This window comes from Taudactylus pleione, unplaced genomic scaffold, assembly GCF_031769625.1.
Source record: "Taudactylus pleione unplaced genomic scaffold, aTauple2 ptg000026l, whole genome shotgun sequence".
NCBI classification, from domain to species: Eukaryota; Metazoa; Chordata; class Amphibia; order Anura; family Myobatrachidae; genus Taudactylus; species Taudactylus pleione.
This window is the reverse complement of record NW_028284428.1, coordinates 13223562-13249428: the sequence shown is the minus strand read 5'-3', so window position 1 is coordinate 13249428 and position 25867 is coordinate 13223562. Positions and strand designations below refer to the sequence as shown.

Genomic DNA, 25867 nt, shown 5'->3' with positions numbered 1-25867 from the left:
TTGTTATACACACCAGACTTGGTATACACAGCAGACTTGTTATACGCACCAGACTTTTTATACACAGCAGACTTTTTATACACACCAGACTTGTTATACACACCAGACTTGTTATGCACACCAGACTTGGTATACACAGCAGACTTGGTATACACAGCAGACTTGTTATACGCACCAGACTTGGTATACACACCAGACTTGTTATACGCACCAGACTTGTTATGCGCACCAGACTTGTTATGCACACCAGACTTGTTATACACAGCAGACTTGGTATACACAGCAGACTTGTTATACGCACCAGACTTGTTATACGCACCAGACTTGTTCTACGCACCAGACTTGTTATACACAGAAGACTTGGTATACACACAAGACTTGTTATGTACACCAGGCTTGTTATACACACCAGACTTGTTATACACAGCAGACTTGTTATACACAGCAGACTTAGTATACACACCATACATGTTATACACAGCAGACTTGTTATACGCACCAGACTTTTTATACACAGCAGACTTTTTATACACACCAGACTTATTATACGCACCAGACTTGTTATACACAGAAGACTTGTTCTACGCACCAGACTTGGTATACACACCAGACTTGTTATACGCACCAGACTTGGTATACACACCAGACTTGTTATACACAACAGACTTGTTATACGCACCAGACTTTTTATACACACCAGACTTGTTATGCACACCAGACTTGTTATGCACACCAGACTTGGTATACACAGCAGACTTGGTATACACAGCAGACTTGTTATACGCACCAGACTTGTTATACGCACCAGACTTGTTATACACAGAAGACTTGGTATACACACCAGACTTGTTATACACAACAGACTTGTTATACACAACAGACTTGTTATACGCACCAGACTTTTTATACACAGCAGACTTTTTATACACACCAGACTTGGTATACACACCAGACTTGTTATACACAGAAGACTTAGTATACACACCATACATGTTATACACAGCAGACTTGTTATACGCACCAGACTTTTTATACACAGCAGACTTTTTATACACACCAGACTTATTATACGCACCAGACTTGTTATACACAGAAGACTTGTTCTACGCACCAGACTTGGTATACACACCAGACTTGGTATACGCACCAGACTTGGTATACACACCAGACTTGGTATACACAACAGACTTGTTATACGCACCAGACTTTTTATACACACCAGACTTGTTATACACACCAGACTTGTTATGCACACCAGACTTGGTATACACAGCAGACTTGTTATACGCACCAGACTTGTTATACGCACCAAACTTGTTATACACACCAGACTTGTTATACACAACAGACTTGTTATACACAACAGACTTGTTATACGCACCAGACTTGTTATACGCACCAGACTTGTTATACGCACCAGACTTGTTATACACACCAGACTTGTTATACACACCAGACTTGTTATACGCATCAGAGTTGTTATACGCACCAGACTTGTTATACACAGAAGACTTGGTATACACACCAGACTTGTTATGTATACCAGACTTGTTATACACAGCAGACTTGTTATACACAGCAGACTTAGTATACACACCATACATGTTATACACAGCAGACTTGTTATACGCACCAGACTTTTTATACACAGCAGACTTTTTATACACACCAGACTTATTATACGCACCAGACTTGTTATACACAGAAGACTTGTTATACGCACCAGACTTGGTATACACACCAGACTTGTTATACGCACCAGACTTGGTATACACACCAGACTTGTTATACACAACAGACTTGTTATACACAACAGACTTGTTATACGCACCAGACTTTTTATACACAGCAGACTTTTTATACACAGCAGACTTTTTATACACACCAGACTTATTATACGCACCAGACTTGTTATACACAGAAGACTTGTTCTACGCACCAGACTTGGTATACACACCAGACTTGTTATACGCACCAGACTTGGTATACACACCAGACTTGTTATACACAACAGACTTGTTATACGCACCAGACTTTTTATACACACCAGACTTGTTATGCACACCAGACTTGTTATGCACACCAGACTTGGTATACACAGCAGACTTGGTATACACAGCAGACTTGTTATACGCACCAGACTTGTTATACGCACCAGACTTGTTATACACAGAAGACTTGGTATACACACCAGACTTGTTATACACAACAGACTTGTTATACACAACAGACTTGTTATACGCACCAGACTTTTTATACACAGCAGACTTTTTATACACACCAGACTTGGTATACACACCAGACTTGTTATACACAGAAGACTTAGTATACACACCATACATGTTATACACAGCAGACTTGTTATACGCACCAGACTTTTTATACACAGCAGACTTTTTATACACACCAGACTTATTATACGCACCAGACTTGTTATACACAGAAGACTTGTTCTACGCACCAGACTTGGTATACACACCAGACTTGGTATACGCACCAGACTTGGTATACACACCAGACTTGGTATACACAACAGACTTGTTATACGCACCAGACTTTTTATACACACCAGACTTGTTATACACACCAGACTTGTTATGCACACCAGACTTGGTATACACAGCAGACTTGTTATACGCACCAGACTTGTTATACGCACCAAACTTGTTATACACACCAGACTTGTTATACACAACAGACTTGTTATACACAACAGACTTGTTATACGCACCAGACTTGTTATACGCACCAGACTTGTTATACGCACCAGACTTGTTATACACACCAGACTTGTTATACACACCAGACTTGTTATACGCATCAGAGTTGTTATACGCACCAGACTTGTTATACACAGAAGACTTGGTATACACACCAGACTTGTTATGTATACCAGACTTGTTATACACAGCAGACTTGTTATACACAGCAGACTTAGTATACACACCATACATGTTATACACAGCAGACTTGTTATACGCACCAGACTTTTTATACACAGCAGACTTTTTATACACACCAGACTTATTATACGCACCAGACTTGTTATACACAGAAGACTTGTTCTACGCACCAGACTTGGTATACACACCAGACTTGTTATACGCACCAGACTTGGTATACACACCAGACTTGTTATACACAACAGACTTGTTATACACAACAGACTTGTTATACGCACCAGACTTTTTATACACAGCAGACTTTTTATACACACCAGACTTGTTATACGCATCAGAGTTGTTATACGCACCAGACTTGTTATACACAGAAGACTTGGTATACACACCAGACTTGTTATGTATACCAGACTTGTTATACACAGCAGACTTGTTATACGCACCAGACTTGTTATATGCACCAGACTTGTTATGCACACCAGACTTGTTATGCACACCAAACTTGTTATACACACCAGACTTGTTATACACAGCAGACTTGTTATACACAGCAGACTTCGTATACACACCAGACTTGTTATGTACACCAGACTTGTTATACACACCAGACTTTTTATACGCACCAGACTTGTTATACACAGAAGCCTTGGTATACACACCAGACTTGTTATACACAGAAGCCTTGGTATACACACCAGACTTGTTATACGCACCAGACTTGTTATACGCACCAGACTTGTTATACGCACCAGACTTGTTATACACAGCAGACTTTTTATACACAGAAGACTTGGTATACGCACCAGACTTGTTATACACAGCAGACTTGTTATACGCACCAGACTTGTTATACACACCAGACTTGGTATACACACCAGACTTGTTATACACACCAGACTTGTTATACACACCAGACTTATTATACGCACCAGACTTGTTATACACACCAGACTTATTATACACACCAGACTTGTTAAACACACCAGACTTGTTATACGCACCAGACTTGTTATACGCACCAGACTTGTTATACGCACCAGACTTGTTATACACAGAAGACTTGGTATACACACCAGACTTGTTATGTACACCAGACTTGTTATACACACCAGACTTGTTGTACACAGAAGACTTGGTATACACACCAGACTTGTTATGTACACCAGACTTGTTATACACACCAGACTTGGTATACACAGCAGACTTGTTATACACACCAGACTTGGTATACACACCAGACTTGTTATACACAGCAGACTTGGTATACACAGCAGACTTGTTATACACACCAGACTTGTTATACACAGCAGACTTGGTATACACACCAGACTTGTTATACACACCAGACTTGTTATACGCACCAGACTTGTTCTTCAAATACTAAACAGATATATGAAAATAAAAGCTACAGCTATTGTTGCATTACATAATGTTATTGTTTTCTCACAGTTGACCTCATTTTCCAATTGGAAAAAAGTCACACATTGTGGGCTATGCAGGGTCCTGTGTAAGTGTAGTTACGTTTGTTTTCAAAACGCTCTTTTATACCAGGGATAGGGCTGATAATGATGCCCATGTACATGGATGAGGGCAGCGCGGCCGCTGATTTGTGTACACAACTCTGTGTGTGGGCAAATTTACACATTTAGGGCCTGATTCAGACCCGCTCGCGAGCGCTGAGCGCTCGCAAGCGAGTCGATGTTGGCCCAGTGCGCATGCGCACGACGGAGGCGGCTCCATCATGCGCATGCGCGAGACCCGGATAGCGACAAGCAAGCCGTTGCTCCGGGTCTCGCTACAAAGAGGGCGTTCTGTCGATGTTGAGTGACAGCACGCCCCCTTTGGTGGGCGGGCCGGGGGCGTGGCTGCCCAGACGGATGCGTTCCCATGGGAATGCCTACCGACTGGGGCCGGCCCCACTGACATCACAAGTGATGTCAGTGGGTGGACTTCTTGCTCTGTAAGAGCAAGAAGTCCACTGGGACTTGCAGCAACAAGACCCTACCACAAGGGTCTCGTCGCAAGTCTGATGGTCGCGAAGGTCTTGACCATCGCGACCATCATCCTGGCCGCTCGCACTAGCTGTGTGTGGTCACCCACAGCTATGCGAGCGGCCAGAAGGCCGCTCTAAAAATACAATAGGCAGGCACTGATTCAGAGCGAGCGCTCTGAAAGAGCGTCCAGCTCTGAATCAGGCCCTTAGTCCTGTGCATGGAATGTGGGAGCAATTATGGACAACTTGGGGTCAACTTTGCATCTACCGCTCTGTGTTTCTATTTATTTTATATTCACATAGAACTGAGACAAATAAAAGCATAAAACTATGAAGACACCAGTGATCAAGAGAGAGATTCTTATTTTATAGGTAAATTGTCACATCCTGTATTATGTGCCTATTTATTAGTATTTATTTAAAATGTGAGTGCGAGCACTGTGCCCAGAATTTCACTTTCATTTCACCTTTGTTTTGATGACTTTGTCTGTTATCCTGCAGTTTCTGGACATTCCAACCTGGTATAGACAAATTGGGAGATGCTGTCTGGGCAACCTCTCCTATTGTACTGTAAATACAATGTTCATAAAATAAAGAGCATTTACATTTTATTTAACTTACCAATTGACTTTCTGGAAATAAAAAGTGTATAACATGAAACAGTTGCAGGTTGAGGGATTTTACAGGGAGCAAATATTCTCAGCAGACATAGCTATCTGACTGGTATCCCTTCTTAGCATGTAGAAAGCATATCACATGGTGCTAAATGCTCCTAATTATTGGGCAGTCCCTTATGATATGATAAGAGACACCTCAGACTGCTTGGCATGTGAGGCAGGTGCTCTTATGGCTACTAAATGTAAGATAGATGGGCCTATTCAGAGTCGCATACAAGTTGGCTGCAATTACACTCACACTGCGTGCATGGAACTAAATGCTCTAGGTCCATGTACACATCTATGAGACTGCATCACCGCTATCCACACTTTTGTTCAAATAACCGTAATCTCTATCAGCCTTATATCTGGTCCAAAAGATGCATCTTAAAGCAGACAGATCTTTGGGTATGCATAAATCTGCAAAGCCAGCAAGTTTTACTGCATGTTCTCAATGCACCCTCACTCAACTTTGCTTATGTGCAAACACCCCTTTACTATGCAATTATGCCCTTTCAGTCACAAGTTGAGTTGCAAATGCGTCCGAATTCGAGAATCGCCTGTAGATGCCCTGCTAAAAATTGCAAGATCTCTGTATTAGGCCATGAATGTTAAATGGGGATTTAGATTTAACCCCTTTGGTAAAATTGGTGAGTAGGACATTCTCCTTTCTTATCTTTGCTAATGGAGTGGGACATGTTGGGCTCAAATGAGACGGGTGTGGATTTAAAGATCTACACTTTTTAGATAGACAGTTGAAAGATCAACACCAACTGGTAGAAAGGCAATAGGTCAACATATGCAAAATGTCGACATGGTCAAAAGATGGACACAAAAGGTTGACATGGATGAAGATCGACAATGTGTTGACATCGGAATGGTTGACACAAAAAATGGTTGACACATTTTTTAACCCTAATCTTCACCCTAGACCTAACTCTCCCCTTGGTGCCTAACCCTAACCATCGGGATAAGTGCCTAACCCTAACTGTTCCTTCTAGTTCCTAACCCTAACCGTCCTTCCTAGTGTTTAACCCTAACCATCGGGGTAAGTGCCTAACCCTCTAGTAAGTGCCTAACCGTAACTTTAAAAAAAATAAATAAATTGAAAATTGTCGACCATTTTTGTGTTGACCATTCTAATGTCGATATTTTAACCATGTCAACCTTTTGCACCTGATGATCTTCATCCATGTTGACCTTTGTGTCGACCTTTTACCATGTCAACTTTTTGTACCTGTAAAACTATTGCCTGTCTACCAGTTGGTGTCTACCTAGACACTGTTGACCTTTTCATTGTCGATCTATTGACTGCCATCCAATGAGACATCTTGTTACTTATGTCTGTAGATTTCTCCATGTGCTTGATATCAGTGGTAAAAAAAATATATAATTTCTGCAGTAATTATCTAAGAATCACTTAAGAGTAAGAATCTAAGAATCACTTAATTAAAAAACAAAAATCCATCAACTTGAAAAAGAAGCACTTTAGAATATTTTCAATTAAAGTCTTCATGGGATGGGATGGCTGACTTTCACTGATATGTATGCCATGGGTTTGCCAAACATGATCAAGTATGAAATTATTTGATCACTAAACCTGAGGAATAAACTTGACATGTCCAATATTCAAAATTTTCTAGGTGAATTGCCTTACTATGTGTCATAATTCTGCAAAGTCTTTATTACATGCTAAAATAAATGAGAAGCAAGTACAGGTTCAGTTTTGTAATGGTGTCTGTCAGTTTGCAGTGATGAGCTAACTCACAAGTACAAAGGTTTCACAGTAATGAATGAGATTGAGCGGTACGAGGCTCTGCGCCATTGTCGTTATGTGGATGAAGTGATCACCGATGCTCCATGGACGCTCACTCCAGAGTTTTTAGAGAAGCATAAGGTAATATTTATTTATGAAAGGCTGAATTCTGTAATGACAACTACTAAGAGTGTAATAATATGAAATAAGTACTAACTGTAAGTACTGTGTAACATTCCAATCGCCATCATTGCCCATGTTTTTGATTGTAGTCATGATCAAGCAAATCCTGAGTGAGTGATATAGGGCAGTATCTCTGACCCAGTAGTACTCCCATTAGTGGACATTATCTAATAGCATCTGATATTTATTCTGCAGTATTATACATATTATACAATAGTGATGAACCTTCTGTGAAGCATTTTTTTCCCCAATAGTTGAAAACAAACAAAGGGCCTGATTCAGAGTCGGACGCTCTGACCAGAGCGCTCGCTCTGAATCAGGGCCCTCCTCCATGAAAATGGAGCGGCCTCCTGGCCGTTCGTATAGCTGTGGGTGACCACCCACAGCATATGCGAGCGGCCAAAAAGATGGTCGCGATGGTCTTGACCATCGGACTTGCGACGGAGACCCTGCGGTAGGGTCTCCCTGCCGCAAGCCCTGGAATCAACATCGACAGCACGCCCCCTTTGGTGCAAGACCCGGAGCGATGGAAAGCGATGGAAAGCCCGTCGCTCCCCGGGTCTCGCGCATGCGCACGACGGAGCTTCCTCTGTCGTGCGCATGCGCAGTGGGGAACATCGACCCGCTTGCGAGCGTACTGCTGCTCACGAGCGGGTCTGAATGACCCCCAATGTACGGAACACTTAATAGTCTAAGTAGGTGCATAATTACCAGGTTGTGTATGAAATACCGGCAGTCGGGATGGCAGCTGTCAAAATACCGACAGCGGCATCCCAATGCTCAGGATCCCGACAGGGGCTCCGTAACTATGCTATCCCTCCCCCCTTCTTCCCCTAACCCTTCCCATTAGTGCCTTAACCTAACCCTCCCTCTTGGTGCATGAACCTAAACCTCCCCCCTTATTGCCTATCCCTACACCCCCACCCCCCCCAACACCGCCCAGTAGTGCCTAGACCTAACCCCCTGGTCCGTAGCCTAACCCTCCCCTCCCGTTGCCTAACCTTACCCCCCCCTCATGGCTAACACCTAACCCGGCCCGCTATACTTGCGTTCGAGATGCCAGCCGTCGGGATTCTGGCGCCGGTGTTCTGTCCCAGGTCGGGACTCCAGCGCCAGAACAGCCAGCATCCCGATCGTTGGTCTAATAACTACATCTCTAATTACCTGTACTATCAAATACCTATGATGTTGACAAATGAGAGATTACAATAATAATATGTCGTACAGTATTTATGAAGTGCCAGCATGTTTGGAAGTGCTGCACAATGGAAGTAACTTATTCATAGTGCTGGTCTTGCTTCTTCAAGAGTAACAAGTCTATGGGGGGAATTCAATTAGACCCGATAACTTTGCACAGATGAAAAGAAAGAAGAAGCCTCTGGCTTTATTGCCTGTAGCTATACAATTAAAGTGCCTTTTTTACCCAAACTTCTTTTTAACGAGTGTTGTAAAGAGGCGTTAAGTGCAGTTAACGGGCGTTAACGCATAGAGGGCCTGATTCAGTGAGGATCGCTATTACGTACGCAACTGCAAATTTACAGGGACAGCAGCTGCGATAGTATGCTAATGCCTGCCACAGCTCAGCTGGCATAGACGTGCTCACGGCTGCTTTCTCACATTCGTACTACCTCGCACTCCTGCGTATACATCGGTACCATTAACGCACATTGGCCCCTCTTTCTGGCACAGGGCACCAAAAAGTCTAGATATGGCTCTGTGCATAAGTAATTGCATACGCTGCTAAATGAGGTCCAGAGTCTGTGAAAAGTTCACAGACCTATGCGTTAACTGGGTGTTATCACCCAGTAACTGCATACTTATCAGGCATCTCTGTTCCCATCTCATGAGACCCGTAAAGAGATCCCTGTTAATGGGGCTAATTGAATTCCGCTATATGGCTGCTGCATTTGGCTGCGATCTCTCAAAGATGTACTTTACATACTTAATCTCTGCAAACATGATATTTGTTACTTCCTACACTATTATTATTCATACTTGCCTGCCCTCGCGATTCGACCGGGAAAATCGGGTGCCGCTCCCGGCTCCCCGGAAAGGCAGGCAAGCCTCCCGGTGGCCACCAACCTCCCCCGTAATTACCTGTGAACCACCCGTAGCTGGGGGCGATGACACGATTCACGCTGAATCGTGTCATTTTGGCCCCGCCCCCTGCTTCACAATGCCTGTAATATCGGCATTGTGTGGCCCCGCCCCGCCCACAAATGGCCATCATCTGTCCGGCCATGCCCTACCGATCTGGCTGCTCCCTCCCGGAAGGTGCAGCCAGAAAGTCGGCAACCATGTTATTATTACTGAAAGACCTCCCCAATATGATGGTTCCATACAGCTGCTTGCATTGCCCTTTAGTAAGGTACACCGGTGGTTCTCAAACAGCACCCCGAACCAGGGTTGTCTTAACAGCAGTGTGGGCCCTGGGCAAAGCAGTGCACTGGGGCCCTTACCCACCCATTCACGGGGAAAAAAATAAAATTGTCAATAAAATTAAAACCTCCTGCATGCCCAGCAGACCTCCCACACATGCAGAGAGACTCTGTCTGACTGGTCTGAAGTCGGCGGATGAAGTGAAACTGGGATTGAGGTGAGTACTCGTCACCGGCGAAGGGGGGTGGGGGGGTGGGGGAGGTTAGATCAGAACACAGTGCACCAGTGGCCAGATTATAAAAATGTCTCAAATTTACCAACTGGCCGCAGCTGCAGGAGGGCGGGTTGGCGGCCCCTACAAGCTTCGGGCCCTTGGGCAACTGCCCAACAAGCCCAATGGAAGAGATGGCCCTGCCCCGAGCAGTTCATATTTTCCAGGTCACCTGTGGATCTTTAAAATGTGACAGTGGGTGATACACTTGTGCACCTGCTGGGTAACCTGGGAAATGGGAACTATTTGGGTTCCTGAGATACACAGTGTGGAAAAAAAATAATTTCCATGTAGTTGGCACACATTTATTGAAGGACTTAAACAGCAATAGAGTATTGTATAGTATAATACTGCATTAATATATTACATAATCAATTACTTTGTTAATATGAATAATAAAGTACCAAAGGGTGCATTATTAATTAGTATGCTCCTAGTGCTGTATTTTGCACAATTTATAAAGAAATGTGAGATTGCCTTAATTTATTTAATTGAAATTATGTAATATTTCATAATGCAAAGATCTTTTTATACATTCCTGTCATCAGATGTAAGCAGTTTCTTTTAACTCATCATTACAGTTTACGGGTTGGGTACGGCATGCTGCCGCTCGGGATGCCAGTGCTTAGGATCCCGGCAGTCATAATCCCGATGCCAGCATCCCGACAGCGTTAGGATATCAACACCTGCCAGCAGGGCTGCCATCAGAAATTGTGGGGCCCCAGACTATCAAAACAGACAGGGCCCCTTACTTTGGGCGGTGGGGGGACAGTTTGTCAGAAGTGGGTGTTGCTGTGAATGTGGGTGGAGCTACAGTGGAGGTATGGCATCAATGGTGGGTAAACCAGTTTAGAGAAAGGTGTGGGAGTAAGGTGAGGGTGAGAGTGCAGGGTGAAGGGTGCAGGGTGAGAGTGCAGGGTGAGAGTGCAGGGTGAGAGTGAAGGGTGAGAGTGCAGGCTGAGAGTGCAGGGTGAAGGGTACAGGGTGAGAGTGAAGGGTGAGGGTGAAGGGTGAGAGTGCAGGGTGAGAGTGCAGGGTGAGGGTGAAGGGTGAGAGTGCAGGCTGAGAGTGCAGGGTGAGAGTGGAGGGTGAGAGTGCAGGGTGAGGGTACAGGGTGAGGGTGCAGGGTGAGAGTGCAGGCTGAGGGTGAGGGTGCAGGGTGAGAGTGCAGGCTGAGGGTGCAGGGTGAAGGGTACAGGGTGAGAGTGCAGGCTGAGGGTGAAGGGTGCAGGCTGAGGGTGAAGGGTGAGAGTGCAGGCTGAGGGTACAGGGTGAGGGTGAGAGTGCAGGCTGAGGGTACAGGGTGAGAGTGCAGGCTGAGGGTGAAGGGTGAGGGGTGAGAGTACAGGGTGAAGGGTGCAGGGTGAGAGTGCAGGCTGAGGGTACAGGGTGAAGGGTGAGGGTGCAGGCTGAGAGATTGAGAGCAAAGTGAAGGTGTGACAATGGGAGTCTCGGTACCTGGTATCTGTAGCAGGAATAACTGGATGGGAAGTGGGATCCCCCGCAGCCTCTCCTGCCCGAGAGGGCACTTTCTCTTAACTTCATATGGCATGGGCGTCGGCTGTAGATAGCCTCTTCCCCGCCGCTGCTGCTCCCCCTTCCCTCAGCTGCTCTCTTCCGGCCAGCCTCTCCTCACAGGCAGGTGGTTGCCATGATGCTGCTGCTCCTCGTTGCTGCTTACACTCACCCCAAGTCCCAGACAGAGAGGGGGCCCGGCCGGCAGCAGAGTGCATAAGGACTAGCGGCATTCGATTTGGTGCCAGACGCGAGCCAATAAAACTCGCAAACTGGCAGCCAATCAGGAGCCGCCGCTGCGGGCGCTCCTGATTGGCTTCCGGTTTACCAGCTAACTCGCTGCTGGCACCAACTTCAGAATACCGCTAGTCCTTATGCACTCTGCTGCCGGCCGGGCCCCCTCTCTGCCGGGGCCCGGGACTATAGTACCGGCAGTCCCCCCCTGATGGCGGCCCTGCCTGCCAGTAAGTACCCCTAACCTTCCCTACCTGCAGCCTCATCCTAACCTTCCCCCCCTGCAGCCTAACCCTCACCCTAGTGCCTAACCCTCCCCTAGTGCCTAACCCTCCCCCTAGTGCCTAACCCTAACCCTCCCCTAGTGCCTAACCCTAACCCTCCCCTAGTGCCTAACCCTAACCCTCCCCCTAGTGCCTAACCCTAACCCTCCCCCTAGTGCCTAACCCTCCACTAGTGCCTAACCCTAACCCTCCCCCCTAGTGCCTAACCCTCCCCTAGTGCCTAATCCTAACCCTCCCCCTAGTGCCTAACCCTGCCCCTAGTGCCTAACCCTCCTCCTAGTGCCTAACCCTCCCGCTAACCCCAATACTTATCATCTGGATGCTGGCACCGGGAATCTGAGTGGTGTAGGATCATCCTGGTCACTGGGATCTCAACTTCATCCCCATTTTACATATAATGGGATATTATGTTAGGATTGTAATTCTTAGCTGATATATGGGTCTGATTCAGAAGTGGATGCAGACGCTGCAGTGGTTGCGTCATTTGCCACAGTCGATTCTATGTATTTATGCTAATGTTGTGTCCGATTTTCAAACCACTGAGAGACCCACTTGCAGCGTTTGAAGATAGTGCATTTAGTGCATTTCCATTACTGTGCGTATTTAGACACCCTATCGGTCGCACCATCGATAGTTGCACCAGATTTATGGCAGGTGCAGTTTCTCCATCCCAATATGGCCTCCTGTGTGAGCAGTCGTGTGTCTTTGAACGCAGCCTTCTTTCAGCAACACGCCCGAGACATGCCTACATTAGCTCCACCACTTATCTGCCCACTAAAATTCAAGAATGTCCACTAAAGTTCTCAGATCATGCGTCCGTTGGGACAAATGCGCTGTGTGACTCAGATGCATGCGCAGACATAAAACATCGGCCATTTGCATGCAACATTCACACTGCGCCCTCCCCTAAATCAGGGCCCTTATGTCTTAGTGCAGTGGTCTCCAACGATAACTGAGGTGTGAGCTACTTTAAAAAAATGAAACCTCCTGAAGAGCTACTAAAATTGTAGAAAAAAAAACCTCTGGCTAATAACTGAACAATTGAAGGTAATTTAATGGAAAAAAACAATGTTTCATAGAAAATAAAAATACTTTTAATTATTACAGTGATATTGTTGTAATTTGTAAATAAAATGTAAGCACAGGCACTTTTCACTGTTAATTACCGGCTCCAAGGAGGTACATGCAGTAGAGTAGCAAAATATATAGGCATGGCTTCTGTGTGATTTTTTCGGCAGGGCTGGGAGGATATCACTCGTTCCGCCATAGTGTAGACACCATCGGTGGAACCATAGGGAAGCACATCAGGTGATTGCTATAGAGGCAGCGGCAATCACCTGACGTGCTTCCTTGTGGCTCCACCCATGGCGTTGATGCCACGGGGGAGCACACGTCAGAGGTCACTTCCTCGGTAGCTCGCGATCTACAGGTTGGAGACCACTGTCTTAGAGCTTATTTATACAGCATTATAAACACAGGAGCAATGTATTTTAATGTGAGTTCTCTGCACTCTGCAGTGAGTATTAATCATTATCAGTTTTATTTTGTTCCTCACAATTTTGTTTTAGTGGGAACATTCCTGTAATGTATCCTCCCATTTTCTTGCAGATTGATTTTGTGGCTCATGATGACATCCCATATTCATCAGCAGGTTCTGATGATGTGTATAAACACATAAAGGAGGCAGGTAAACATCTTCATTTACATTTATGTGCTTTAATATAATTATTGGAAGTACATCCAATTGTGTCTGACCATAAAACCTAAATGGGACTAGTAATAAACTTGATTGCATAAAAATAAAACTGTATAGAAATGGTTATGACTTCATTTTTGCAATATTAATAAAATGTATAAACTTTATATTTGACAAAAAAAATCCTGAGAAACAAATAAAGTTAAAACTTTACCATAGTAGCAGGACATTTAATAAGGTGTACTCAGCACTTTACAACAAATAATTGAAGTTTGCGCTCTGCTACAGTACCTGGTTGTCTTAAGTATGCAGGCAGGAGATGGAGCACTACATACTGTGGGCTCTATTTATTAACATTATTTTTACTAAAACAAAGTTAAAAAGGGTGTTTTCACACCCTTTTCACATTATTTTAGTTTCACCTGTAGTTATTACAGGGCAATTGGAGTATCCCCTAGTATCACTTATTTTTAGTAAAGCAGATCGCATTTCCCATAATGGGAAATGTGATCCGACCAGAGTTACTAAAAATAAATTGTAAACAAATACCGGGGGAAGCCCTGTGATAATAACTCCACCTGGAGGTGGCGTTATCCAGGGTCTCCCCCGGTTACCGGGCTCCTACCATGCTCTAATGGGGAGAGCAGAGGCGGGAGCCGGTACCAGTAATCAGCTATGTGGTCTAAACAGACCGCAAGCTGATTGCTGTAAAAAAGAAAAAAAAATTGAAACATTTTTTTTTTACTTACCTGAATCCAGGGACCGGTGATCGGGCCTCCGGTGATGGCTCCTCTCCGATCAGCTGGTCTCCCATAGTGCACTGCGGCCCGGTCATCAGGTGATCGGGTCCCAGTGCAGTGTGGGAGATCACCTGATCGGGAAGCCCGGAGAAGATCACCGGAGGCCAGGAGGATACAGGTAAGTGGAATGAAGGGAGGGGGGGTCACGGGGGTCCGCGATCGTGGGGGGCAGGGCTTAGCATCGGCGGAGGGTAGCAGCGACGGTGGGTCGGCGCATGCTCGGGCTCTTAGTCGCGGTATTTTTTCCGAAAATACCGCGACTAGAGTGCGGACGGGATCCGCAGGGACAGAGCTTTATCACAAGCTCTGTCCCTGCAAGGGATTTATAGTAAATCCCTGTGATATTGCCTGAATTCGCAATGCGAATTCACTCGGTAATATCACACTACAATCCGCATTCAATATGGGTATTGTAGTAAATAGAGCCCTGTACCTTTACTCACCAAGGAGGCTGCTGTTTATTATCTTTGTGGACCAACAAATGCTGAGAGCAGCTGCAAGATAAAAATTATCCATTTCACCAGAGAAATCTACGCGATCCATTCTAGGATGAAGACCTATACAAAAGTACTAAAGTGGCAAGTTGTCAGTGTTATTAACATTAATCCCTATAATCAGCTTGAAGTTTTGACCTTGTTCTTGTTGAGAGAGCAGCACTCTACACATGCTTGCTGACATTCTGGAATCCCCCTCCGGGATGGGCAGCCAGGTCGACCAAGCAGGGGGGCATGGCGCTGCATAGGGGGTGTGACCAGGCATATTACCTAGTAATGAGGGCAAAGCAGGGGTGTGTGGCCACTGAATCGCATCATTTTGGCACCACTCCTGCTACACAATGCAGATCGGGAGTTTGTCCGGCCAGGAGGCTTGCCCACTTTTCCGGGAGGCTCCAGGCCGAATTGGGAGAGTAGGTAAGTTTGACTCTTCACTGTCTCCTCCCTGTGCATACATGCCATGCATTAGAACCCAGAATCTGAAGGGAGATGCGGCCTCTGACCTGATGTGCTAGTGCACATGTGCAGACTGCAGCCATCTTCATGTCACAGTACTATGCAGATGCATAATACTTCCTGAGGTGAGACACCTAAATACAGCAGCCATCTCCTGCAATAACGCTATTTTGCTTACAGCTGATACTGCTGTGTTACCACTGTTTCCTGTTAGTCTGTGTTACAGTATATTTTCCTACATTCCATTTTAGTTATATTTTTTTATAATGTACTTAGACTAATAACTGCTCATACTGTAAACCAGTTAGTTTGGACCATTAGCATATGAACAGACATGGTTAACACAGTTAGGTGAGCACATGAATATTCCATTTCAATTTACACAAAACACTCTCACTCACTCACTCACTCACTCACTCACTCACTCACTCACTCACTCTCTAACACACACATAGAAGATGGTTCTCTCTCTCTCTATCTCTCTCTCTCTTCAAGAGCAAAGTGTCGTCTAAGTATCACCTCTCTCTTTCTTTCTGTTTGGTTAAACACTCATGGCCAGGTAAGGGTACATGGATTATTATGGCCTAATACATAGATTAATGCAGTGTTTCCCAACCTTGGTCCTCAAGGCACACCAACAGTGCAGGTTTTAGTGATATCCATGGCTGAGCACACATGGTAAAATCAAAATAACTGAGGTACTAACTAAGACACCTGTGCTCAAGTATAGCTCTCCTTGAAACCTGGACTGGTAGTGTGCCTTGAGGACCGTGGTTTAATGTATAAAACAGATGGCTTTAATGGTAATGGCTATTGTGCAATTACTGTATGTGATTTAGTGCTGTGGTAGTTTGTGTAATATAGGAGCATGCAGTATATGTTGTTTATGTTAAGCTGGGTACACACTAAATGATGTGTACCCAGCACGATATTGTTTGCGGTGGGATCCGGCGGGGGTGCCAGCATCGGCAAGTGCATACACCCTTGCCAATGCAGGCAGCGACAGAACAACGGCTGGGGCCATGCTGCAATTAGCAGCATGGCCCCCGCTGACGTTATCGCCCATCGGATCTCCATGAAGGTCCGACGGGTGATGTCACTGATGACGCGCAGGAGCGCGCATAGTCAGCGACTTCGCGAGTAGACACTGGCCGATGTGGACGATATATCGTCTGATCCCCCGAATTGGATGACATATCCTCTAGTGTGTACCCCGCTTTAGTTTTACATTAGCCCTTCATCAACCTTACTTCTTCATACTCAAGAATCATTGAGGTGAACCGCACTACACGGTCTCGCAAATTAATCTCGGATTCGCCGAGTGTCTTGAAGATCATAGACATTCAATATCCCGGCAGATGGGTTTTCGGTGGTCAGAATCGAACTTCAAATCCCCAAATGAATAGACCTGCTTCATGCTTTCGATTTTAGCATGAGCAGGTCTAAATGACACAGATGCATGCACAGATCAGTGAGATTTGTTCATGCATTTGTGTGTAAGAAGCTTCAAAAGTGTTAAAATGTAAAAAAAAAATTACGTTGGGTCCCCTTCTAAAAGCACAACCAACACTGGGCTAAGCGAGCTGGTCCTGGTTTTGGAAATACAGGGGACAAAATGAGTACGGGTCCCCTGTATTTACTATACCTAGCACCGGACTTTCTCTACTGGGGGTGTAATGCCACAGCCAGGGTAACCCTTTCACTGGGTCCTCCAGTCAAACCATTACACCTGATCACTAGTCATCCCATGCCAGGGATCTTTGGGAAGGTAGGGAACCCCCTAATAAAGGGGTCCCCCTCTCCAGGGCACCCCAGGCCTGGACTGATAGCCCGGGGATATCCCCGGCACCCCTGGGCGGTGGGTGCCAGGTTGATACTGTAAAGTGTGTGTAAAAATGTCTTTAACAGTAGAACTACAGGTGTCCCAGCAAGCCTCCCCCGCATACTGGTACTTGAGAAACCACAAGTACCAGCATGCGGGGCATTAAGGGCCCGCTGGTACCTCTAGTTCACCTGTAAAGAAATGTTAAAATAAAGACAAGACACACACACCATGACAGTATCAGTTATTCCACACATGCACACTCACACATACTCACCTATAATACCTGGACCGGTCCTCTTCTCCATGTAGGTATCCAGCGTCTTCTTAAAACAAAAAAACAAGGAGCCACAAATGACGTGCTCAGATGCAGCATTTCTCTTAGAAATGCCGGGGCTGGGCGTTCATTGGCTGAGAAAGGTGACATGGACAAACATAAACATTTACCAAATTAATATACTTTTTAGAAAGAAATTCGGTTTTTTTAAATATATGGAGCAGTAGGTACAGTTCCCCTTCAGTATTCTAAACCTGGTTGTCCCTACATATTAGTGGTGCAGTGATGTCCATGTGTGCCATGAATCTTCTCCCTCTGCAGCTTCAGTAGCAAAGGAGCTGAAGTCTTTGACGAAGCTGCGTGATCATATAATGTGATGACGTTGTGACATAATGATATCATTGCTGCTCTGTACGGAAGCCAGTGAAGGCGGCAACCAACGTGTTTTGACTTTCTCACGAATGGAGGAGGGGACAAAGAGGATTTCTTTATATCTTCTAGGAGTCGCCATGATTGATTGACAATTATTAAAAAAAGAGAAATAAAAATAAAGACTTTTTAAAACTTTTGGGTTTAATTGGAATATAAATGTATTGGACAAAAAGTTTTGGTAAATCATAGTTTGTACCAACAAATATTCTTTGTTATTCCCTCCTTTTTCTTTTCCTACTGGTGGGCATTAATTTATTTTCTCATTATTTTTTCATAGTGCTTTCTGTTTGATGGATTGTAAAGATTTTTTTAGCAGACCTTAATGGTGGGTGGGTGCTGTTAGAGGTATTTAATGTTCTATGGGTACAGATGGGGATACATGGGCCAGTGGGGGTTAATATTATATGGGATGGTTGGTGATATTAATGTAATGTGAAGGCTTTAAATATAATGTGGGGTTGGGTGGCTATTTATTTTGGTTGGGGCTGTTAATGCAATATGGGGTTTCTATTAAATATGAGGGCTAATAAATTAATGTCAGCTCATATAGGCCTATTTATTAAATATGATTACTATTATATAATGTTTGCCTGGTAGTTGAGGAAATAGGCCTAATTTTTATGTGAATGCAATTATACTAATGTTGTGTCTGGTTGGGGGGAAGAAGACATTTATTACATCATGTAATCATTATAAATTCAATATTGGGCTAATTGTGAGAAGGAGGCCTAAAGTAGTCACTCAATTCCTCTGCTTTCTATGAGAAAAACAGTATTGATCTCTTCCAAACGGGTTGGTTATGTCGGTCTGCCAGCGTCGGTATTGTCTGAGGCGTCGGGATTCCGTCGCCGGCAACATGGCCACCAAGATACTAACTGTATACCCTTCCAAGCAATGCCAAACATTCCAGGATTCTGTCAAACAGCAACTACGCTTAAGGCACCTAGCTTCAAGAACAGGTAGAAATGAGCAAAACAGACAACAAACTATTATGATTCTGTTGGCAAAGTTAACTTTTTTCTGGGTTGTCCTGTGCTGTCAGCAGGGTCGACAACAGAAATCTTGGGGCCTGGTACCCTTATATCTCTGAGGCCCGAAACCCCCCTGTCCTTGACCCCTCCTCCAAACACACATGCCAGGTCCACATACATACACACACAATTATTAGAGATAAAGAATACACGTACGTACATATATGCACACATATATTTACATACATACATGCATACATATATATATACATACAGACACACACATATATACACAATCATATATATATGTTAAAATTTGCAATAACATAGTCACTTACCTTCATGCTGTGGCTTGGGTTTGTCCCTACACTCTTCAGCTGGGCCACTAAGGAAGAGGAGTGACGGGATGGGGGGGTTGGGAGTGCGGGGGGGGGGGGGGGGCAGAGGAGGTGCGAGGGAGGGGGGTTGGGGGATGCCAGATGGGGGGTCCGAGGTGCCTCGAAGGGGGATGGGGGTCGGGGGTGCCGCGAGAGGGAATTTGTACAACAGCACCTGCACCTGCGTGTGAGCCAGAGTTTGACTTGGGAAGATTGTCAGTGGGTAACAGCACAGCAGCTGTTTAAAAAGTTTTAATAGTTGCTGCTGCCCCATTTTTTCTGTTCCTCGGGGCCCCTCTGATCCTTGTGGCCCAGTATGGTTGTCCCCCGTCGCCAGGCCTGGCTGTCAGCACTGCACTGCATGGTAAGAGAAAGGGACGTGCAATTAACATTGAAGATCGCTGCATTTCCCATGTGTTGAAACAGGGATAACCAGGTAAGTTTATGCTGACACAAAGATCAATAATACCCCTTTCACACTGCCATCAAATAACCTGGGTTATTGCACATGAACGCGTGCAGTGTGAAAGGGCCAGTTGAAATAACCCCGGATCAACCCGGTATTTCAACTCAGGTAATGAGCAGGGTTGAAGAAGGATAGCCAAGGTCGAAACAAGAATACCAAGTGGAGTACCATGGAGCAGGTTTGGGAGCCTATACTCTGGCACAGGAATGCTCCCAGGGACTTCCTTTTATAGGCAGAGCTTGAATTTACTGTAGGCGGTTCCTGTGACATCACTAGGAAAGGTGTCTGGCCTTTTAAATCTAATTCAGGTTGGCTAAAGAAAGATGGAGGTTTGCGACCGTGCATTGATTACCGGGGTCTGAACACCATTACCATCAAGGACCTCTGATCTCGGAGCGATTTGATCGGATAAAAGGGGCAAAGATTTTCACCAAACTAGATCTTTGCAAGGCCTACAATCTAATCAGAATCCGATCTGGGGATGAATAGAAGATGGCCTTTAACACTCGTGCTGGCCACTACAAATACTTAGTCATGCCTTTTGGATTAAGCAACGCCCCAGCTGTTTTCCAAAAGTACATGAATCATATCTTATGGGACCTGTTATATAAGTATGTAGTGGTATACCTGGACAACAACCTGATATTTTCTGAGGATATAGTGCATCATCGCTGACACTTATGTGAGGTGCTGTCACGACTCCAAGCCAACCAGCTTTTCTGCAAACTTAAGAAATGCTCATTCGAGCAAAAGGAACTAACATTTCTGGGGTCCATCATTTCGGGTTCTCGCCTTCGGATGGATCCAGAGAAGCTTACAGCCGTTGTCAACTGGCCTCATCTAATCGGGTTGAAAATAATACAACGCTTCCTGGGTTTTTGCAACTTCTATCACTGCTCTTACCAGGAAGGGGCAAGACATTTGAGTGTGGCCTCCTGAGGCAGAGGAAGCTTTTGTCCATCTAAAGCATTGCTTCCTTTCAGCTCCAATTCTGAGACAACCCAATTGTGACCAACATTTTTTCCTGGAGATGGATGCCTCCACAGAAGGAAGAAGAAGGTATTCCTGTGGGTTCTTCTCTCAGAAATTCTTTTCTTCGGAGAGGAATTATGCTGTCAGGTGTTACAAGTCACCAGCGCACCTTGTTACTTAATCGTGCTCTGGATGTCTCTCCTCCAGGGTGCCAGTCACTCTCCCGGAATCCTGCTCCTGTACAATGTACACGCCATATTGGGTCGGCATCTCCAATCACTAGGAGATCAGTCTACGGCTCGTGATACTGGATGACGTTTCCTTTTCACCTGTAGATTCAATTAATCACCTGCCTCGCATCCATTGGTTCAGCACCTTTCTTAAGCCAATTAGTTCATCGCCGGCTTACCGGCTATAGTGTTTCTGACGTGTGCTTCCTGTTTGATCGATTCAATATGATGATTACCTACCGGTTGGGTAATAAAAACATCAAGGCTGATGCCCTTTCCAGAGCATTCAGTTCTGCTGAAGTGGAGGAAGTAAAGGAAGACAAGTCCATTCTGAACCCTGCTTGCTTCATAGCTGTCACCAACAAGGTCAAGATTCCACATCCATAGCACCCAAACTCCGGTCTAAGTTACTTCAGTGGGTGCCTTCATCATGTTTCAGTGGGCATGCAGGAGTCAAAAGAACCTTGCAGATAATCCTCAGGAAATCCTGGTGGCCAACGGTCTGTCAAGATGTTAAGTCATACTTGTGCTCAGCACAATGTTCCGCCACACTCCGTCAGGTCCCCTGTTGCCAGTACCAGTGCCTGATTGTCCTTGGACTCACATTTCCATGGACTTTGTGATGGACTTACCGTCATGCCAAGGGTTCAACACTATCCTGGTGGTGGTGAACAGGTTCTCAAAGGCCGTTCACTTTGATCCATTAAAGGGTCTGCCTTCAGCACCAAAGTTGGCAGAAGTATTCATAAGAGAAATCTTTAGGTTGCACAGGGTTCCCAAGGACATTGTTCGACTGAGGGGTGCAGTTTACCTCCTCAGCCTACCATCCCAAGAGTAATGGCCAGACAGAGCGAGTAAACCAAGAGTTAATTCGGATGTATGTTTCAACCAATCAAGATGACTGGGTCTCTCTGTTGCCATGGGCTGAATTTGCCCACAATAAATCGGTGTCATGAGGTGTCGGAGCTTTCTCAATTTTTTACTTAGTATGGTCTGCTTCCGGTGTTACCTGAGTTACCATGTCATTGATCAGTGTCACTTCCAGCTGTCCGTGGTACAGTGAACTGGTTCTTTAAGATCTGGAGAGAGTTAAAGAAGAACTTGTGCAAAGCATCTTCAAGGTATGAACTGTTTGTGGACAGAAATAGGAGGAGGGGTCCGGTACTGAGCCCCAGTGATAAAGTCTGGCTGTCAACGATGAAGTTTGCTTCCAGATACATTTGTCCCTTCCAGATTATCCAGGTGATTATCCAGTGGCATTCCATCTGAAACTTCCTGGTACACTTAAGATACCCAATGTATTTCATGTGTCCCTCTTAAAACCCCTGGTGCTTAATCGATTCTCAGCACCCTGCAACCCTCCCTCTGCAATTTCAGTAGACCATCATGAAGAATATGAAGTGAAGCAGATCTTGGACTCCAGGATTTCTAGGGGATCTGTTCAGTTCTTGGTAGACTGGAAGGGATATGGTTCTGAGGAACGTTGTTGGGTCAAGGCTTTGGACATTTACGCATCTCGACTACTTCGGAAATTCCATCAGAAGTTTACTGGCAAGGCATTGGGGTGTTTGGTCCCCATCCCTAGAGGAGGAGGTAATATAACAGCGCGCTGAAAACCGGCGAGCACTTACTGGGTTCGGCGGGCCTGGTCTGTGGCAGGGCAGCAGACGGGGAATCCCTGATGCTCGCTGCTGTGTGATTTAAAGGGCCAGACACCTTTCCTAGTGACGTCACAGGAGGCGCCTAAATTCAATCTCGGCCTATAAAAGGAAGTTCCTTGGAGCATTCCTGTGCCAGAGTATAGGCTCCCAAACCTTACTCCAGCGTTCCTGTGACTTCATTGCTTGTTCCTGACCTTGGCTTTGTCCGTGACCCGATTTTGTCTGCTCCCTGGTACAGCACTTGGCATTCTGGTTTTCACCTTGGCTAACCTCCCTGGTACCGTCTTGCCCGTTTGTTTCTGACCCGGCCTGTCCATTACGCTGTACGTCTTCATCCTTTTCCGCTCCATCCAGAGCTCACTAGCAACAGTATTAGGGAACCTTGTCTGAGGGCTGTGACCTGCGTGTCGGACGCAGCCAAATCCATACCTCCTTGCAGGGGGGCCCTTTTGAACACAGCCGTTAGACTCCTCAGTAAAAGGTCTCGCCAATCCCAAATATGGGTTTGCATCCATTACCCATGTGAGAGTTGCAACAGTCACATTTAATTTAAGATGCCCAATGAGCCATCTCTTGTTGAATAGCTCTGATCTGGCAGAACATTTCCTTTAAGGCTCCCTGGCGTCTTAGTCATTACTGCAGCAGGGAACTGCTACATTAACCAGTCCTGTATAATGTATTTATACATGTGTATATATGTATCCTCTCTCCTTTCATTGCCTTTTTGCAGGAGGCAGTGTCAGCACAGCAGCAGTGTTAATGTCATTATCAAAAAATTGCACAATCCCTTAGCTTCAACACCCCCCTCCCCCCTCTGCGTGGTGAGGTGCCGACTCCTTCACTCCACAGCAGCCAGGCGGGTTGCTTTAATACTAGATAACTAGGGGCGGGATGCTGATGGATGTTCACCACAGAATGGCTTTGTAGCAGCATTAGCATAAAGTCGCACATGTGACTGAAGAAAATGATGCAAGAATTCCGGCCACTGCATCCCACTCTGAATCGGGGCTATAGTTTATTACATTATTTACATTATTTATTAGAAATTCATGAAACAATATCATGTTCTTTATTCTATGAGCAATGTACGTCAAACAATGTATGTGCTTAGCTAAAAATAGTGAAAGCTTCTTTTTGCACATACTTCACTAAAAGAGTGGTGGATTTTCTTATTTTAAAAAAATATATGTGCTGTCAAATAAAATCCTATGATACAGTATATTTCCTCCCTGTGACAGGCATGTTTGTACCAACACAGAGGACAGAAGGTATCTCAACGTCCGACATAATCACTAGAATCGTCCGTGATTATGATGTTTATGCCAGGCGCAACCTCCAGAGAGGATACACTGCAAAAGAGCTAAATGTTAGTTTCATAAACGTAAGTATAAAGACTGTTGACAATGTGGGTTGCATTAGTAGGCTCATATTTTTTACTGTTAAACACAGTGTTTAAGAAGGTTCTCCCATTCCATGTGCTACAGCTATACAGTGTAGATTGGGGACACAATGCTGGATACAAATTCCCCTTGTCATTTCAAATCGTAAATTATTAAAACAGTTTGATGTATTAGAGAGAGATTAGATCCATAATCCCCTCTTAAACCTAAATGAATTCCGCACATAATGCCAGTATTAATTTCTTATTACCTATAGTAATGTCTTGTTAAAAAGCTCTGTAAGAGCACTAGAGTAAAATGGCATCACATTAACACAGCAACCATCTGATGAGATGTGGAAAATAAGAAATGACACATAGGGTCCTTGTTATTGAAAGTAAAGATTACCAAACATGCAATGATTTTAGGAATTTTAATCAAAATATATTTTTGATAATCACTTTTATTGAAGATTTCTATAGTACACGAATATAAATACAGATGTGTCCGCAAACACTATTACCACAGGTGTGCCAAACAGCACTTCTTGACGTGCCAGGTCCCGTGCAACTCGGCTTGGGCCGAGCATCTTTTTCACCAAAAAATAATCTTGGTCACAATGTGATGTGACAAAACCGCTTAACGAGACAGCACTGATTAATTTGATATGTGACACTTGTACATCTGATATGTGATACTTGTACATCTGATATGTGACAGTTGTACATCTGATATATGACACTTGTACATCTGATATGTGATACTTGTACATCTGATATGTGACAGTTGTACATCTGATATGCGACACTTGTAAATCTGATATGTGATACTTGTACATCTGATATGTGACACTTGTACATCTGATATGTGACAGTTGTACATCTGATATGCGACACTTGTACATCTGATATGTGACACTTGTACATCTGATATGTGACACTTGTACATCTGATATGTGATACTTGTACATCTGATATGTGACAGTTGTACATCTGATATGTGAGACTTGTACATCTGATATGTGATACTTGTACATCTGATATGTGACACTTACATCTGATATGTGATACTTGTACATCTGATATGTGACACTTGTATAGTACACCTGTAAGCGACTGAGTCTGAATCTGTATACGAAGTGCTACGGTGCAGCAGCCGCGGCTTTATTTCCCGCCAACTTTAGTTGTGCTTCATCTGTGACTTTGTACATATTTAAAACTACTTCCTGTGCGGTTAAAGTCGCAGCTGGCGTATCTGGTACAGATTAATTGGTGTTTCACTGCGTCAGTGGTGCGAATAAGATGCAAATTTAAATAAAAAGTCATTACACTGCACCGATCAGTAAACTAGCACCAGGCATCTTGTGCTGCATGGCATGTTGAGGTTAGTTTGAGACTTTATGGTCACTGGGTCTTGGAGACAGGTTCTATAAAGGTATTGCAGCGCTCTACGACAGTCCCAAGGCAATGTTGTTAGCCAACAGGGTCGCTTCTCCCTCTTTTATTATTTCCAGTGGCACAAGACAGGGATGTCCCTTGTCCCCATTACTTTGTGCACTAATAATAGAGCCACTGGCGGCACAGATCTGAGCCAATCCACACAAAAAGGGAATTAAAGTAGGTAACGTGTGCTGGGCTGCTGACAGGTGAAAGGGAGGAGGGTG

General features: G+C 44.7%; 1 protein-coding gene across 2 annotated transcripts in view; it reads left to right on the top strand.

Moving 5' to 3' along the window:
- PCYT1B (phosphate cytidylyltransferase 1B, choline) overlaps nt 1-25867 on the top strand; it is a 132224-nt gene that overhangs the window by 93003 nt on the left and 13354 nt on the right. For both annotated transcript variants that reach the window (XM_088451514.1, XM_088451512.1), the window contains exons 4-6: nt 7295-7446; nt 13780-13858; nt 24064-24206. In XM_088451514.1, coding sequence (XP_088307640.1) covers nt 7295-7446; nt 13780-13858; nt 24064-24206 — 374 coding nt within the window. The remainder of the gene's footprint in view (nt 1-7294; nt 7447-13779; nt 13859-24063; nt 24207-25867) is intronic.